A 17,416-nucleotide genomic window follows, 5' to 3' on the forward strand; every position below is an offset into this window, starting at 1 on the left:
TGAGTATAAAATATACAATTATACATGCATACCTATGTACATTCCTTCCGGACAGGGAGGTGCAATTGTTATTTTGGCAGGGTATTTTTTAATTTTAAATATAAATATTCTAAAAAAGACACGTTTTTTTTGGTGACATTATCCAATTGCCATGTGATCAAACAAATTACGCGTGCATATAAATGAAACCACTATAGGTAAGCAGCAGTGTGAGAAAGAGCTTATACCGATAGCTGTTTGCGTCCTCTGTTGTAGCTGAGCGAGTCCGTTCGCTCGAGAAAAATCACATAACCTGGCGATATCCATGTTGTTGTTTCTCGAAACGTTAGAGTAATTATTATATATTATAGTTTTTCAAGTAACTTTTTCTAATTAAAGAAAAATAATACGTACTATACAATAGATTTTGCAAATATGATAGAAAAATACAAATTTATTATTATAAATATATAGGTAGAAAAGTATAAAACTATAAACTAAATTAATTCTGTGTCCGAATCTTGTACTTCTTCTTCAAATTTCTAATCGGAGCTTAAATGTTCATTCTCATCTTCTTCGTCAGACTCTCCTCGAGACTCAGATTCCTCTTCTACATGATCTGTAAATACTTGTAATATGTATTTAGAATTAATTAAAAATAATCTGTGATTAATTAATTAAGTTGCTACGTATTCTCTGTCCTTTTATACAGAGTCGAAGCCTGGACAATCACGGGCGCATCTGAAGAAAGACTTGCCATTGTTGAGATGTGGTGTTATCGAATAATGTAAAAAATATCATGCACACAACACTTAACACACAGGGAAACATTAAGAAAGATGAAAAAGGCAAAATAAGAAATACTCAACACTATGAAGGAAAGAAAAATGAGCTAAAATAAATATACATTCTCTTCTTCTTCATCAGACTCCCCTCGATACTTAGATTCTTCTACCTGATCTGTAAATAGTTGTAATATGTATTTAGAATTAATGAAAAATTAATTAGTGGTTAATTGATTGAGTTGCTACGTATTCTTACTTATATAACCAATGCTTAATACTTTTCCTTATATAACCAATCACATCACGTTTTTTATTTCTTAGTATATGACCAAAGTAGCTCATGTTTCTTTCCTTCATAGTGTTGAGTATTTCTTTTGCCTTTTTCATCTTTCTTAATGTTTCCGTGTTTGTTACGTATTCGATAACTCCACATCTCAACAACGGTAAGTCTTTCTTCAGATGAGCATGTGATTGTCCAGGCTTCGACTCCGTATAAAAGGACGGAGAATACGTAGCAACTAAACTAATTAATGATACAACTATTTACAGATCATGTAGAAGAGGAATCTGAGTCTCGAGGGGAGTCTGACGAAGAGGAAGAGAATGAATATTAAGGCTCAGATGAGGAGTTTGAAGAAGTACAAGACTCGGCCACAGAAATAATTTAGTTTATAGTTTTATACTTTTCTACCTATATATTTATAATAATAAATTTGTCTTTTTCTATCATATTTGAAAAGTCTATTGTAAAATACGTATTATTTTTCTTTAATTAAGAAAAAGTTACTTAAAAAACTATAATATATAATAATTACTCTAACGTTTCGAGAAACAACAACATGGATATGGCCAGGTTATGTGATTTTTCTCCTGCGAACGGACTCGCTCAGCTACAACAGAGGACGCAAACAGCTATCGGTATACGATCTTTCTCACACTGCTGCTGACCTATAGCGCTTTTCATTTATATTCACGCGTAATTTTTTTGATCACCTGACAATTGGAAAATTTCACCAAAAAAAAACCTGTCTTTTTTAGAATATTTATTTTTATTATTAAAAAATACCCTGTCAAATAACAATTGCACCTCCCTGTCCGGAAGGAATGTACATACATAGCTATGCATGTATAGTTGTATATTATATACTTCTTAATAGTATGTACAGATTCAGATGAAATCTTCTGAAGCAGATGCATCCCCTGAAAATAATCCTGGGGCGCCCATGCAAGTATCTTGCAGAGTTAAAATCGCCCTTAAATCGCATGGCCTGTTTATTTTCTTTATATTTGAATATATAAATTTACTTTAAAGTCACGTCAATGATATTTTTTGTAATAACAATTTTTACCCTTTTGTTTAACTTTGGGGGGGATTTTTGGGGAAAATAACCGCTACCCTCCAGCCAGACCGGCATTTTTGTATTAGGCTATCATGGAATAGTCAGCTGAAAAATTTTCAGGTTGCCTAAAATACCTACTCAAAAATGTCTCACAGCTCTTGGACCATTAGATCAAATTAGCAACAGAATAGCGAAAACCGCATGTCGATATCTTTTTTCTATCTCGAGATATCAACAAACGTATAAATTTTAAACATAACTGTTACTGTAACCGATAAACGAAGTTAAGGAAAGGTAGTGTGCTGTGGAAAAAACAAAAAAAAACATTTTTTAGATGTCAACGTGTATTAATTAAAACAATAATAGGACAAACACCACTATAAAATATAACAAAGAAACAAAAACAACTACTTAGTGACGACAAATTATGGCACATAATTTTTGATGCAAGTATTTACTCTTTAAGAGTATATTGAACAGCAGCAGTCTCAATTTCTGCTCTAGCAATGCTATTTATGGCGTTTTCTACTCTCTGGATCATGTTTTCTCGAGTAGTGGGCCTAACGGCAAAAACAAGGTCTTTAATCCGCTCCCATAAATAAAAGTCTAAAACAGTTAAATCTGGTGATCTGGCTAGCCAAAAAAATAGGCTTCCACGTCCTATCCATCTATCAGCGAATTACTCATCTAAAAAATTTCTTACTACTCTGGAAAAGTGCGTGGGACAACCATCGTGCTGAAACAACATGGACCTACGAACTGCTAGCGGTATATCTTCCAGAAGAAGAGGCAATTAATTCCTTAAAAAAATTAGATAGCGTTCACCAATAATAGCATTATCGAAAAGAAAGGGTCCAGTTATTTGACTATCACCAGATTTAACTGTTTGGTGTGGGGGCGGTTAGGTATTTCACTTTTATTTAGGTATGGGGGCAGATTAAAGACCTTGTTTTTGCAGCTAGGCCTACTCGAGAAAAAATGATCCAGAGAATACGAAACCCCATTCAAAGCATTTTGAGAGCAGAAATTAAGACTGCTGTTCAATCTACTCTTGAAAGAGTCAATGCTTGAATTAAAAATGATGGGCAATAATTTTAACATTTAAGTCATCACTAAGTAGTTGTTTTTATTCTTTGTTATATTTTATAGTGTTGTTTGTCTTATTGTTGTTTTAATTAATTATATAGGTACGTTGAGAGCTGGAAAATGTTTATTTGTTTTTTTTCCACAGCACACCACCTTTCGTTTACCGGTGACAATGTTAGGTTTAAAATGTATACGTTTCTTAAGATATCTCGAGACAGAAAAAAGGTATCGACATGCGGTTTTCGCTATTCTGTTGCTAATTTGATCTAATTTTGTAATACAGTATTAAAAATGCATACTTGTATTTAATATTTTCCAAAGAAAACTAGATTTCTAAAAATAATTAAATAACGCCTCCTAGCTGGCATATTACTTAATAGGCTGTTTCGAAATTATACATTGACGAAAAAGAGCTGCTTTCAACAAGACCAAGTTTGCAAAATTCGAATTAGCAGAACCGAACTAACAGCCATTTTTTCACAATAAGGTTCCCACTCACCCCCAACTCTTATTTGCAAAGGTAGACTTAAACTTGTGAAATCAAATATGCGCAGAATTTTATGAAGAATACGATGATCGGGTTTTCAGTACCCTTTCATTAGGCAAATTTTGTAAAATTTTGATTTTTAATTTTTGATATTCAATTACGCCCTCTAGCGGTGAACATACAATTATGAAAATAATTTCCAGGCTTTTCTCGAGGCAACTTTTGTTATAAATATTTTTTTCTCAAAGCTGTACTATAAACGGTTCCTGAGATATGGCCGAGAGCCACTCTTATTGGGACACCCGGTACAATTAATTAATGTTAACACCGACAACTAAACTATGACGAAAAAGTGAAGAAAAACCGTTAAAATTGATATTTTCTTCAGAAAACTTCCAAATATCTGCTTTTTAATTTGACGTTTATATGACACTCGAACTTATTGTTTGTATAACAAATTTTATCAAAAATGGTAAAAAAATGTTACATTAACGTCAAATATGTCATATGTGTATCATATGTTTAACGTCAAATTGTGTTCGCCAAAAATTTCGGGCGACTACGCTAGATGACGCGTCAATCATGCACGGAACGAATAGAACTATTTATATAAAATATTAAAAACGGTGCAAAAACTTACCGTAGTCCAGGAAATAATAAACCTCTGTAGATATAGAGATAATATGCATCGGACCAATGTTAATGCTGTACATGGGTGAATTTAGACCACCAGGCATCGAGAATCTGTATCGATAGTTACTAAAATTGCTGTAAAAATTAGGTAGATTAATATTTAATAAATTATAAAAGTCAAAATAAATGGACAATAAGAATAAGTACTTGAGCCACCTTAGATACGCCGATGATATCATCCTGATAGCCAACAGTAAAGAAGAACTGAAATATATGCTCGAAGAATTAGAACACCAGGCAAAAACAGTAGGTTTAAGAATGAATCTAGGCAAAACAAAGACGATAACAAACACAGAACAAGATACTGCGCACAATTCGAGAAAGTGAAATAGAACAAGTACAAGAACATATATTTTTGGGACCTATATACAATATACATACAATATACAATAGTGCACACAAAAAAAGTTACAGCCCTTTGAAGTTACAAAATGAAAATAGATTTTTTTTTCATATTTCGAAAATAGAGATTTTTTATTGAAAATGGACATGTGGAATTTTTATGACAGCAACATCTTAAAAAAAATTAAAGTGAAATTTGTGCACTCCATAAAAATTTTATGGGGGTTTTGTTCCCTTAAACCCCCCCAAATTTTGTGTACGTTCCAATTAAATTATTATTGTGGCACCATTAGTTAAACACAATGTTTTTTTGGTAAGCCAGTGTTTATCGAGATATTTTGAATATTTGTCGAATCCACCACATATTTGTATATGGTTAAGTATGATATAGACACCTGTTTGAACTGAAAATGAAAACTTGAAATCTGAAAATTTATTTATAACTTACATTTTTAGGTATATTTTGAAAAAGAAGCCACATCTCGATAACAGGTGACTAATCAAAAAAAGAATGTGTGTGTACTCTGTGCGCACGTAAGTTATACTTATTATTATTATTATTCAAAAAATACACTTTCTTCAAATAAATTTTTTTTATCCGATGCCTAGATTTTGTGTAATTTTGGAACTACTAATGAAATAAAAAAATTTAGTAGTTCCAAAATGACACAAAATCTAGGCATCGGATAAAAACGTTTATTTGAAGAAAGTGTATTTTTTTGTTCTTCTTAATGGCGGTACAGGCTCGTTTTTTTAATATTGTATTTAATTACAGAGTAATTTCCACATATTAATATATTTTTCAAATTGGGCTCTGTACCGCCATTCTTTATTATATTACGAATACGTGTGCCACATATCTCGAAAAAATATTTAAAATTACAGCCGCAATCTTGGAACACGTTTTTGCTACCTGTTGATCGCTGCTGTTTCCTCTTAAATTAACTTTCTTACTTACCACTTTTAAAATTTTTTTATTAAAACGAAACCAAAAATTAAAAAAAAAAAGAATATGAATCGTCCGGGATTTGAACCCGGGACCTCTCGATCTCTGGTCCAATGCTCTACCAACTACGCTATCGAGCCCTTGTAAGTGACGGCTCGGATCTAATTACATATCACGGTGACAAATAGATCAAGTGAAGTATAAAAATGTATAAAAATAGATATTTTATTATCTTACTTCCGAGGAAGACAAATCCAAAGACACAAAAATTATAATAAATAATACATTTACTAAAAACACAATATATCCTTTTAATGACTTATTTGAGCTGAAAGCGCTGATACATACATATCTTGAAAGGTTAGCAACGAACTACATACTTTCTGTGTGCGCATGCGCCCGGCATTATAAAATTTCACTTTCGATCGTAAAGAAGTATAACTTCAAAAAGACTTAGAGGCAAAAAAGTTTTAAAAACACTGTGTTTAACTAATGGTAGCACAATAATAGTTTAATTGGAACGTACACAAACATTTGGGGGGTTTAAAGGAACAAAACCCCCATAAATTTTTTTATGTAAATATATTAAAAAAGAAGCCGCATCTCGACAAAACTGGCTTATCGGAAAAATACTAAGAGGCAAAAAAAGTTTTAAAAACGTTGTGTTTAACTAATGGTACCACAATAATGAATTAATTGGAAGGTACACAAAAGTTTGGGGGGGTTTAAGGGAACAAAACTCCCATAAAATTTTATAGGGTGGACAAATTTTACTATAATTTTGTTTTAAGATGTTCCTGCCATAAGAATGATACATGTCCATTTTCAATAAAAAATCTCTAATAGTTTTCGATATATTGAAAAAAAATCGATTTTCATTTTGTGACTTCAAAGGGCTGTAACTTCAAATAGTATGGTATAGTTAGACCCAAACCCAGACATCCAAAGTGAAAGTTATCCTTCAACACCAAATTGTTCAATATGGTCCACATAATGTTCACAAAAAAGTCACACCATTTTGAGCGTCGGGTTTGGGGGGGAGAGGGGGGAGAAATCTGCAAATTCGTAGTTTTTTACGTTTTTTGTCAATATTTCTAAAACTAAGCGGTTTAGCATGAACAACCCTCTACACAAAATTGTTCTACATTAAATTTGAAATAAAAAAGGCCCTATGCATAACCCTTCTAAAATGAACGGTTCCAAAGTTACGGAGGTAGTATAGTATAATTGGTCCAAAAAAAGGCCTAACCCAGACATCCAAAGTAAAAGTTTTCCTTCAACACCAAATTGTTCTATATGGTCCACATATTGTTCAGTAAAAAGTTACACCATTTTGAGCGTCCGGTTTGGGGGGGAGATGGGGGAGAAGTCGGTAAATTAGTAGTTTTTTTACGTTTTTCGTCAATATTTCTAAAACTATGCTTTAGCGTAAAGAATGTTCTATAGAAAAATGTTCTACATAAAATTCAAAACAAAAAAGGTTCTATACATAATTGTTATAAAATTAACGGTTCCAGAGTTACGGAGGGTGAAAAGTGGAGGTTTTCGATACTTTTTATATTGACCGATTTCTCCCCCCTCTCCCCCAAACCCGACGCTCAAAATGGTGTGATTTTTTTCTGAACATTATGTGGACCATATAGAACAATTTGGTGTTGGAGGATAACTTTCACTTTGGATGTCTGGGTTTTTGGTATAGTTATATCATAAATATTGCCCAAAAAATATAAAAAGTATCGAAAACCTCGACTTTCACCCTCCGTAACTCTGGAACCGTTGCTTTTATAACAATTATATATAGATCATTTTTTGTTTTAAATTTCATGTAGAACATTTTTATATATAACATTGTTTACGCTAAAGCATAGTTTTAGAAATATTGACGAAAAACGTAAAAAACTACTAATTTACCGGCTTCTCTCCCATCTCCCTCCCAAACCGGACGCTCAAATGGTGTAACTTTTTACTGAACAATATGTGGACTATATAGAACATTTTGGTGTTGGAGGAAAACTTTTACTTTGGATGTTTGGGTTAGGCCTCTTTTTGGACCAGTTATACTATACTACCTCCGTAACTTTGGAACCATTCATTTTAGAAAGATTATGCATAGGGCCTTTTTTATTTCAAATTTAATGTAGAACAATTTTGTATAGAGGGTTGTTCATGCTAAACCGCATAATTTTAGAAATATTGGCGAAAAACTTAAAAAACTACGAATTTACCGATTTCTCCCCCCTCTCCCCCCCCCCAAATCCGACGCTCAAAATGGTGTGACTTTTTTCTGGACATTGTGTGGACCATATATAACAATTTGGTGTTGAAGGATGCCTTTCACTTTGGATGTCTGGGTTATGCCATCTTTTGGATCAACTATTGGGACCGTGCAAGTTCGGCAAAGCGACCTCTATTTCTACGCTCTGTACTTTTATTCGCACTTTTAATTATATTGGCCAATTATATTAGTCCTGGTTGCTGGATAATTGTCAAGACCATAGTCCAAAAAAAATAATAAGAAGAAAAAATAAGATGCAGGTTATGTTTAGCAAACGTAAACAATTGTATGTAGTAAATAAAATCAGTTATTAAAATGCAGTACTGCAAGCAAAATACAATTAATTAAATTTACCTTTATATAATAATTGCATATCATATCAATATTGTGGAGTAATATATAATTTTTCTGCGTCAATGACAGAAGGTATGAAATATACGTCAATTTGACAATTTCAATTGACAATATGAATTATTTGAGATAGTTGCAATATTTCTCCGCGACTCGCGCACGGTCGTTTCTCGTTTCCCTTTCCAAGTACTTGCACACCGCGAATACTATACTAAAAAGGCTGTAACTTTTTTTATGAGCACATTTGTACTAAAGGTAAGTTAGGTTCAACCGAACTATTTTTGACCCCAGAATGTGTGGTATAATTTATGACCAATATTTTCGGGACACCCTGTATATTAAAGAACGGACGAGATAAAGGGACCAAGACTCACTTGTAATTGGAGAGCCTATGAAGATAATGAACAGAGAATATAAAAGGCAAATTAGTATAGGCCAATTTACACATTCATAACTTCAGTAAATGATTTTGTTTTAACAAAGGCCTTTTGATTCCATTTACAGGTTTTGCATTATTTTGACAACATTTGAATCCAGATATTTCATCAATTTGTCGTGTTTTACTGTATTAAAAGATTTCTCACAGATTGAATGGAAAACATAATCCAACAGCGTAACTTTAAGTTTAATTTTAATATTATACACTGGATTTTTTTTTTCTAAAACACTTTAGTACTCTAGTGGCTATAGATAAAAAATATTTCGTTTTATTGTTATTTCGCATTATTTATTTTTAAAATACATTAAAATAAATATATAGAAAATAATTTAACTTACTAAGCCTCTTCATGATTTCCAGGACAAGTCATATACGGAACGTATGCTGCAACCGGTTCTATTTGTCTCATAAATTCATCACCAATGAGAGCATTGTCCTAAAATACAATAAATTACAATAATCCAGAGAGCCAAAACAAAATAAGGCTAAACTATTTATAATACAGTAACCGCCACACTAGTAGACATAGACACACGGTTACATAATTGCTAGGCTTATAGCCCGGGAGGTAGTGTCAAATTTAACCGGAGCATTTTAGCATGGCTGTTTTCGTTTTATTTAGTTAGGTGTTCCAAAGCTTATTAACAAATGATGTGTCAGCTGGCCCAAAACCGGGGATTTTAGGCAAGAAAAGGTAAAATGTGAAACTTGATGGAAAAACGCTACAACTTATATGTCAAATATTTATCTCCGTGACTTACGTGTATAATAGGCAAGAATACCTAGCTACTGGCTTTCACCCAGACGACTCTGGTTCAATTCCTGGCCCTGAAAATCTTTTTTGTTTTTAAAATTGACATTTTGATTTGAAAAGTAATTATTTTTTGATAATACCACGTTTTTATTATGTACACGACACAATATAAAAAAGTCTGTATGTCTTTTATAGAATCGTAAACTATGCACTTGATCATAATATTATGATTGACCTCCTTAATAAACAAAGTTGTACATAATCCCCTAAAGCTTCCTTAATAAGTACGACCAATCTAAGTGAAAGGGGGCTGCTCCCCGACGTTCTTTTTTATTTTTTTGACCCTAATTTTTCACTTTTCTATCACTAACCCCTTATTAATCTAAATATTTCCTTGTTCTCTATAATATATAAAAATGAATGTTTGTCTGTATGCCCCTTATCGAATCGTAAACTATGCATTTGATCATGATGACCTCAAGCAAAGTTGTTGTACATGAATCCGGGAAGGTTTTTGAGTTAATACGACCAATCTAAGTAATCATTATTTAAGCAGACACCACAAAAACAATAATGTTTATTAGAAAAAAAGTATAAGCAATATTTTTGAGTATTTTATGGCTTTCTGGTAATTTTGAGGTATTTAACTTTTAAACATTATTTTTTAGTTGGAAGGCGGTACGAAGTTTGCCGGGTCAGCTAGTTAATAATAAAAAAATATTCTTGAACTACATAATATGTAGCTTGGCAAAGATTAAAAAGTATAAATCATTAATTTATGAATTTTAGATTGTAAGAAAAAAGCGTCAGCTGAATACATTTGATCAAATGCAAAGTTTACGATTCTATGAAAGACATAGACTTTTTTATATTGTGTCGTATAAATAATAAAAACGTGGTATGTATTATCAAAAAATAATTATTTTTCAAATTAAAATGTCAATTTTAAAAACAAAAAAGATTTTCAGGGCCAGGAATTGAACCCGAGTCGTCTGGGTGAAAGCCAGTAGCTAGGTCTTCTTGGCTATTATACACGTAAGTCACGGAGATAAATATTTGACATATAAGTTGTAGCGTTTTTCCATCAAGTTTTACATTTTACCTTTTCTTGCCTAAAATCCCCGGTTTTGGGCCAGCTGACACATCATTTGTTAATAAGCTTTGGAACACCTAACTAAATAAAAAGAAAACAGCCATGCTAAAATGCTCCGGTTAAATTTGACACTACCTCCGGGCTATTATGGGCTAATCCGGCCCGTTCTCACATGCGACTTTCATGTCTGCCATATCATGTACTTTATAACTTTTACAATTTTAACACATGACAGCAATAACAATGACAACTATAAACTTACCAATGAATGAATGCCTGAATGAATGTAAAATAGAGAGCAAACGTGGACCCGAAAGAAGAAGACACTCATGGCTTCAAAACTTACGCCAATGGTTTGGACTAACAACGATCGAGTAATTCAGAAACGCCGCAAACAACATTGAAATTTCTATGATGATAGCCAACGTCCGCAAAGGACAAGACACATGAAGTAGAAGAATAGATGAAATGGAAATAGAAAAAGACCTTCTGGGAGACCAAATGGAATGATGATCATCAACTTTAGCACAAACTTTACAATCACAAAGTTCTGAGTCATTTACTTTAAATCTACACTTACCGGCACAAAATTTCGCCACCCAAAATTTTTTATTAAGTTTGACAATTTATAACTTTATTATCTGTGCTCCGATTTTCCAGATTCTTGCACCAGTTTGTAGGTACATGTATTGATATCGTTTGGTATTATTCCGGTAACAAAACAATTTTGCTTGCATGGCATTATATACAGAGGTGAATGGAAGCGTTGTATTTTTTCCGAACTTTAAAAAATTCTGTGGCAAAATGGAATAGCTCATTTCACAGTCGTGTCATTTGTAAGAGATGTACCATTTGTAAGAGATGTATTCTTGTAAGAGATGTAGCATTTTTTGTAAATAAAAACACTGATTGACTATATAAAATAGAGGTTGGATTGATAAGATTAGAATAGCCCGCATGCAGCCCAGATCTCAATCCTATTGAGCATTGCTGGGATGAATTAAAAAAAGCTATTTGCCGTCATCCTAGGCCTCCAGAAAATTTGGTACAGTTATGGCGCTGGTAGAGGAATATCGGGCTATTCCCCAGGCAAGGATAACACATCTTTATTCGATGCTAAACAGATTGCGAGCAGTCGTTGCTGCAAGAGGTGGACATACCCGCTATTGAATTGTTTTGTTGTTAATTTTGTTTTGTTTTTTTAATTTTAGTACGTTTGATATTTTTAATTAAATAAACCTGCAAAGCAGTGTTTTTATTTACAGCTCTTATACAGGGTGTTTCATTGGTAAAGTAACTTACGTTAACTGAAGAAAGAGGATACTTAGGCGGTCTTAAAAATACCATACATAATGGGTCTTACTCCATTAATAACAAAGATACTGGGTGTTTTATCTATTTTGCCATTTTTTTAATTGGTTCATAACTTTTTGACCACACTGTATATTTATTTTATATTTGGCACGCAAATATCATTTAAGGCGTACAATAAATTAATTTATTTACAACTGTAAAACAATCCAGGACCGGCTTAAAAAATATTGGAAAAATATTCCGACCCCAAAACAACACCCTGTACATTAAATTTTTTTAAAATGGATTTTTCAGTTGAAAAGAGGATAAAAAACTAAATTCAGTGGTATACTTTGAATTTTCGGCAAAGTGATTTTTCTGGTGAAATTTGGAATTTGAATTCTGAAATTAAGTGAATTGCGAGAGCTTTAAGTAGAAAAAAATTGAAATACAGCTTACAACTTGTCAACCACACTGTATATGGATTTTATATTTAACACGCGAATATTCTTTTAGGTGTCCAGTTAATTAATTTAATTACAATTATAAAAAATCAAGGTCCGGATTAAAAAATATTGTATAAATGTTCCATCCCAAAAAAACACCTTGTATATTAACTTTTTTTAAAATGGATTTTGCATTTGAAAAGAGGATGAAAAACAAAATTAGTGGTATACTTTGAATTTTCGGCAAAATGATTTTTCTGGTAAAAATTTGAATTTGAATTCTGAAATTAGGTGAATTGCGAAGCTCAAAGTAAAATAAATTAAAATATGACTTAATTTTAATTATTAATACCATTACTTAATCTAAATTGGTAAAATATTAACATTTGCATACATAACATTAATTTTTGATGACCCCCTCTGTGGCTCAGTGATAAGAGAGCCTACCTTTGGATCGCAAGGTCCGAATGGTCGTGAGTTCGAATCTCACCAGGGTCAGAAATTTTTCGTTTATTATAAATTAATAAATGAAAATAGTTTCTGTCCTTGTGGGATCGGTACTCACCGGAGGGACCGCAGACGTTCGGATACAATTAGCGTCTCTTTGCAAAGACAATGACGTCGACTTTGCAATGTAACAAGACACTTACTCAACACACACAGTACACAGTACACATGACGCTAGGTACCTAACTACCAAAATTTACCGTACCTACGTATAAAAAAAAATTTTTTATGGTGGTAACTTTGAATAAGTACTTTAGTTTTGAATAGTGATTATGCTGCAAATTTTCGCTGTTTTGTTATAATTTTTAGCTATTTTGTTGATTAAAGTGATGTATTCTTTATTGACCCTTTATTATTTATTCATTATTTAAAGATGAATACTCGCCAAAAACTATTTTTCACACATAATAAAAAACACTAAAATATTAACATTTTACCAATTTAGATTAAATAATGGTATTAATTAAAATTAAGTCGCATTTTAATTTTTTCTACAAGAGCTCTCGCAATTGCCATAATTTCAGAATTCAAATTAAAAATTTTACCAGAAAAATCATTTTGTCGAAAATTCAAAGTATACCACTAATTTTGTTTTTCATCCTCTTTTGAAATGCGAAAGCCATTTTAAAGAAAATTAATATACAAGATGTTTTTTTGGGTCGGAATATTTACACAATATTTTTTAAACCGGACCTGGATTTTTTATAATTGTAAATAAATTAATTGATTGGACACCTAGAAGAATATTCGAGTGTTAAATATAAAATCAATATACACTGAGGTTGACAAGTTGTAAGCTGTATTTCAATTTTTTTCTACTTAGAGCTCTCGCAATTCACTTAATTTCCGAATTCAAATTCAAAATTTCACCAGTAAAATCATTTTGCCGAAAATTCAAATTATACCACTGAATTTAGTTTTTCATCTTCTTTTCAACTGAAAAATCCATTTAAAAAAAATTTTATGTACAGGGTGTTGTTTTGGGGTCGGATTATTTTTCCAATATTTTTTAATCCGGATCTGGATTTTTACAATTGTAAATAAATTTATTTATTGTACACCTTAAATGGTATTTGGGTGCCAAATATAAAATAAATATACAGTGTGGTTAAAAAGTTATGAACCATTTAAAAAAATGGCAAAATAGATAAAACACCCAGTATCTTTGTTATTAATGGAGTAAGACCCATTAAGTATGGTATTTTTGAGATCGCCTAAGTGTCCTCTTTCTACAGTTAACGTATGTTACTTTCCCAATGAAACACCCTGTATAAAAAAATATTCGGATAATTCAAAAAACAAAACCTTAGTGATATCTCCAGGATAAGACAAAAGGAGTATGAAACAAAATCAGCCCAAAATTTTTCCACAGAATTTTTTAAAGTTAGGAGAAAAGACAACGCTTCCATTCACCCCCGTATAATGCCATCTAAGCAAAATTGTTTTGTTTTCGGAATAATAACAAACGACAGCAATACATGTACCTACAAACTGATGCAAGAATCTTGAAAATCGGAGTACAAATAATAAAGTTATAGATTATCAAACTTAATAAAAAATTTTGGGTGGCGGAATTTTGTGCCGAGCAGTGTATAAAGGAACGCTTTGATAGTAGCATGTTAAAAAAATTGATTTACCGTATATCAAATAAATTGTTTGCACATCAAAAGAGTCTATAGGAGGTAAGACATGATAAAATTTGATCAAAATATTGTTGTTTCGATTGTACAAAGTATACCGTTCAATCCCAATTTTACGTACAGGGTGAGTCATAACTATAGGGACATAGACTAAGGACAGGTTATTTGGACCAAAATATGGCTATTGGGCCAAATATGCCTTAATAAAATGTTGCTGAGAAAAAAGATACAGGGTGTTAAAGTTAATTTTTGTTTTTCGTTTTTTGCTAATAGTTTCCCTGTATATTTATAAATTGCTATCACAATTGGCACAGAGGCATAATCTTAGACAAGAAATAGTATTTTATCTACAATTTTACGTTTTGTCATAGAGGGCGCCACGTGGATCATTCCTGATGATTAAATTGAGTCTAAACTTTTTCTGATGAAACTTTTTAGTAATTTTTATTAGAAAATATGACGTAAACATCATTTTTACGTAAAATTGGTACTCTTGTTTAAACATGATAATTTGAACCGTTTTCGATAAAAACGCAGTCGAACTGCTTAGAGCAGTGGTTCCCAACCTTTTATGTCTCGCGACCCACCTTCTGATGTTTTTTCATATTCGCGACCCATCCCTCACCCATGATGATACGCTATTATGTACTCTGTACGCTACTTAGCTGCTGTAAGAGCCACGCCGCGACCCACCTGAAATGTGCCCGCGACCCACTAGTGGGTCGCGACCCACCGGTTGGGAAACGCTGGCTTAGAGTCTTAAAAAGGATTTCAAATATTATTTCATTTATGAAAAGTATGCTTTGGACTGTCAGATAATTGTTGTTGGTAAATGTCATTTGTTCAGAGTAAATTATTTTTGATGTGACAGTGTAGTGTAGTGTTGCATTTTTTAAAAGTAATCATTACTTTTTTGATTGAAATGCCTCGCCACAATCATTTCAGTTGCAACTTTTTTTATTAGTTTGGTATTTGATATCCCCTTCTGAGTTCCTGAAATCTTCAATTGCGTTTTTATCGAAAACGGTTGAAATTATCATGTTTAAACAAGAGTACCAATTTTACGTAAAAATGATGTTTACGTCATATTTTCTAGTAAAAATTACTAAAAAGTTTCATCAGAAAAAGTTTAGACTCAATTTGATCATCAGGAATGATCCACGTGGCGCCCTCTATGACAAAACTAAAATTGTAGATAAATTACTGTTTCTTGTCTAAGATTATGTCTCTGTGCCAATTTTGATAGCAATTTATAAATATACAGGGAAACTATTAGCAAAAAACGAAAAACAAAAATTTACTTTAACACCCTGTACCTTTTTTCTCAGCAACATTTTATTAAGGCATATTTGGCCCAATAGCCACATTTTGGTCCAAATAACCTGTCCTTAGTCTATGTCCCTATAGTTATGACTCACCCTGTATAAACTGCGTCAAAGAAAACGGGCACCCCACAAAATGGGTAATTTTTGATGTCTCGAATTTCCTAAACCTGTTGTCCGATTTAAGTGATTGTTTTAATATGTTAAAGCATTATTCTTTAACAATATCGCAGTAATAATATTGTTTCTAGACAGGTAAATTATCATTGTATACCGGGTGTACCAATCAAACGTTCACCACACACTGTGGAATATCCTAGCATTTATATAATAGAGAAATTACATCCCAACCTCAGCCTCAGATTTTCTTAATATTGTGTTTTTTTTATTCATTCGCTTATGTTGGATAATAAAAAGTCAGGTACTTAAACAACTAGCCATGTTCTTCATCAATACAGGGTGTTTCTAAATAAGTGCGACAAACTTTAGGGTTAATTCTGCATATGTCCGCAAATGCTTCGTTTGCAAGATACGGGATGTTGAATTTTTTCTTACAAACTAACGATTTATGTATTGCTCTAAAACTGGTTGAGATATGCAAATGAAATTTGGTAGGTTTTAAGAGGTAGTTATTTCACATTTTTTGACATATAACTAAAAATTTTATATTCGCCATTGGCGTGCATACAGGTAATATGACCGGGTAATATAACCCGTATGCACGCTAATGGTGAATAAAAAATACATAACTGTATGTCAAAAATGCGCAATAACTGCATTACAACTCAACCACAGCCTCAGGTTTTCTTAATATTCTTTATTTTTTATTAATTCGCTTATGTTAAATAATAAAAAGTTAGGTACTTTAACAACTAGCCATGTTCTTCATCAATACAGGGCGTTTCTAAATAAGTGCGACATACTTTAAGGGGCAATTCTTCATGAAAAATAATGACCGTTTGCTTTATAAACATATGTCCGCAAATGCTTCGTTTCCGAGATACGGGATGTTGAATTTTTTTTTTACAAACTGACGATTTATTTATTGCTCTAAAACCGGTTTAGATATGCAAATGAAATTTGGTAGGTTTTAAGAGGTAGTTATTGTGTATTTTTTGACATATAAAATTAAACATTTTATATTTACCATTGGCGTACATACGGGTAATATGACAGGTATACACGCCAATGGTTAATATAATTGTATATCAAAAAATGTGCAGTAACTTCCCCTTAAAACCTTCCAAATTTCATTTGCATAATTCAATCGGTTTTATAGCAATAAATAAATCGTCAGTTTGTAAGAAAAAATTCAACATCCCGTATCTCGGAAACGAAGCATTTGCGGACATATGTTTATAAAGCAAACGGTCATTATTTTTTCATGAAGAATTACCCCTTAAAGTTTGTCGCACTTGTTTAGAAACACCCTGTATTGATGAAGAACATGGCTAGTTGTTAAAGTACCTAACTTTTTTATTATCCAACATAAGCAAATGAATCAAAAAACAGAATGTTAAGAAAACCTGAGGCTACAGTTGAGTTTTAATTTCAGTATTTTATAAATGATAGAATATTCCACAGGGTGTGGTGAACTTTGAGAAAAAAACACAGTTTGATTGGTACACCCGGTATACA

General features: G+C 32.3%; 1 protein-coding gene across 1 annotated transcript in view; it reads right to left on the bottom strand.

Annotated features, from left to right (window-relative positions):
• The window catches only part of LOC126881847 (acid phosphatase type 7), a 48,823-nt gene that overhangs the window by 18,082 nt on the left and 13,325 nt on the right, over positions 1–17,416 (bottom strand). Inside the window, exons 3-4 of the mRNA XM_050646465.1 lie at positions 9,062–9,159; positions 4,318–4,445 (exon numbers count right to left, since the gene is read on the bottom strand). Coding sequence (XP_050502422.1) covers positions 4,318–4,445; positions 9,062–9,159 — 226 coding nt within the window. The remainder of the gene's footprint in view (positions 1–4,317; positions 4,446–9,061; positions 9,160–17,416) is intronic.

This window comes from Diabrotica virgifera, chromosome 3 (assembly GCF_917563875.1).
Source record: "Diabrotica virgifera virgifera chromosome 3, PGI_DIABVI_V3a".
Lineage (NCBI taxonomy): Eukaryota > Metazoa > Arthropoda > Insecta > Coleoptera > Chrysomelidae > Diabrotica > Diabrotica virgifera.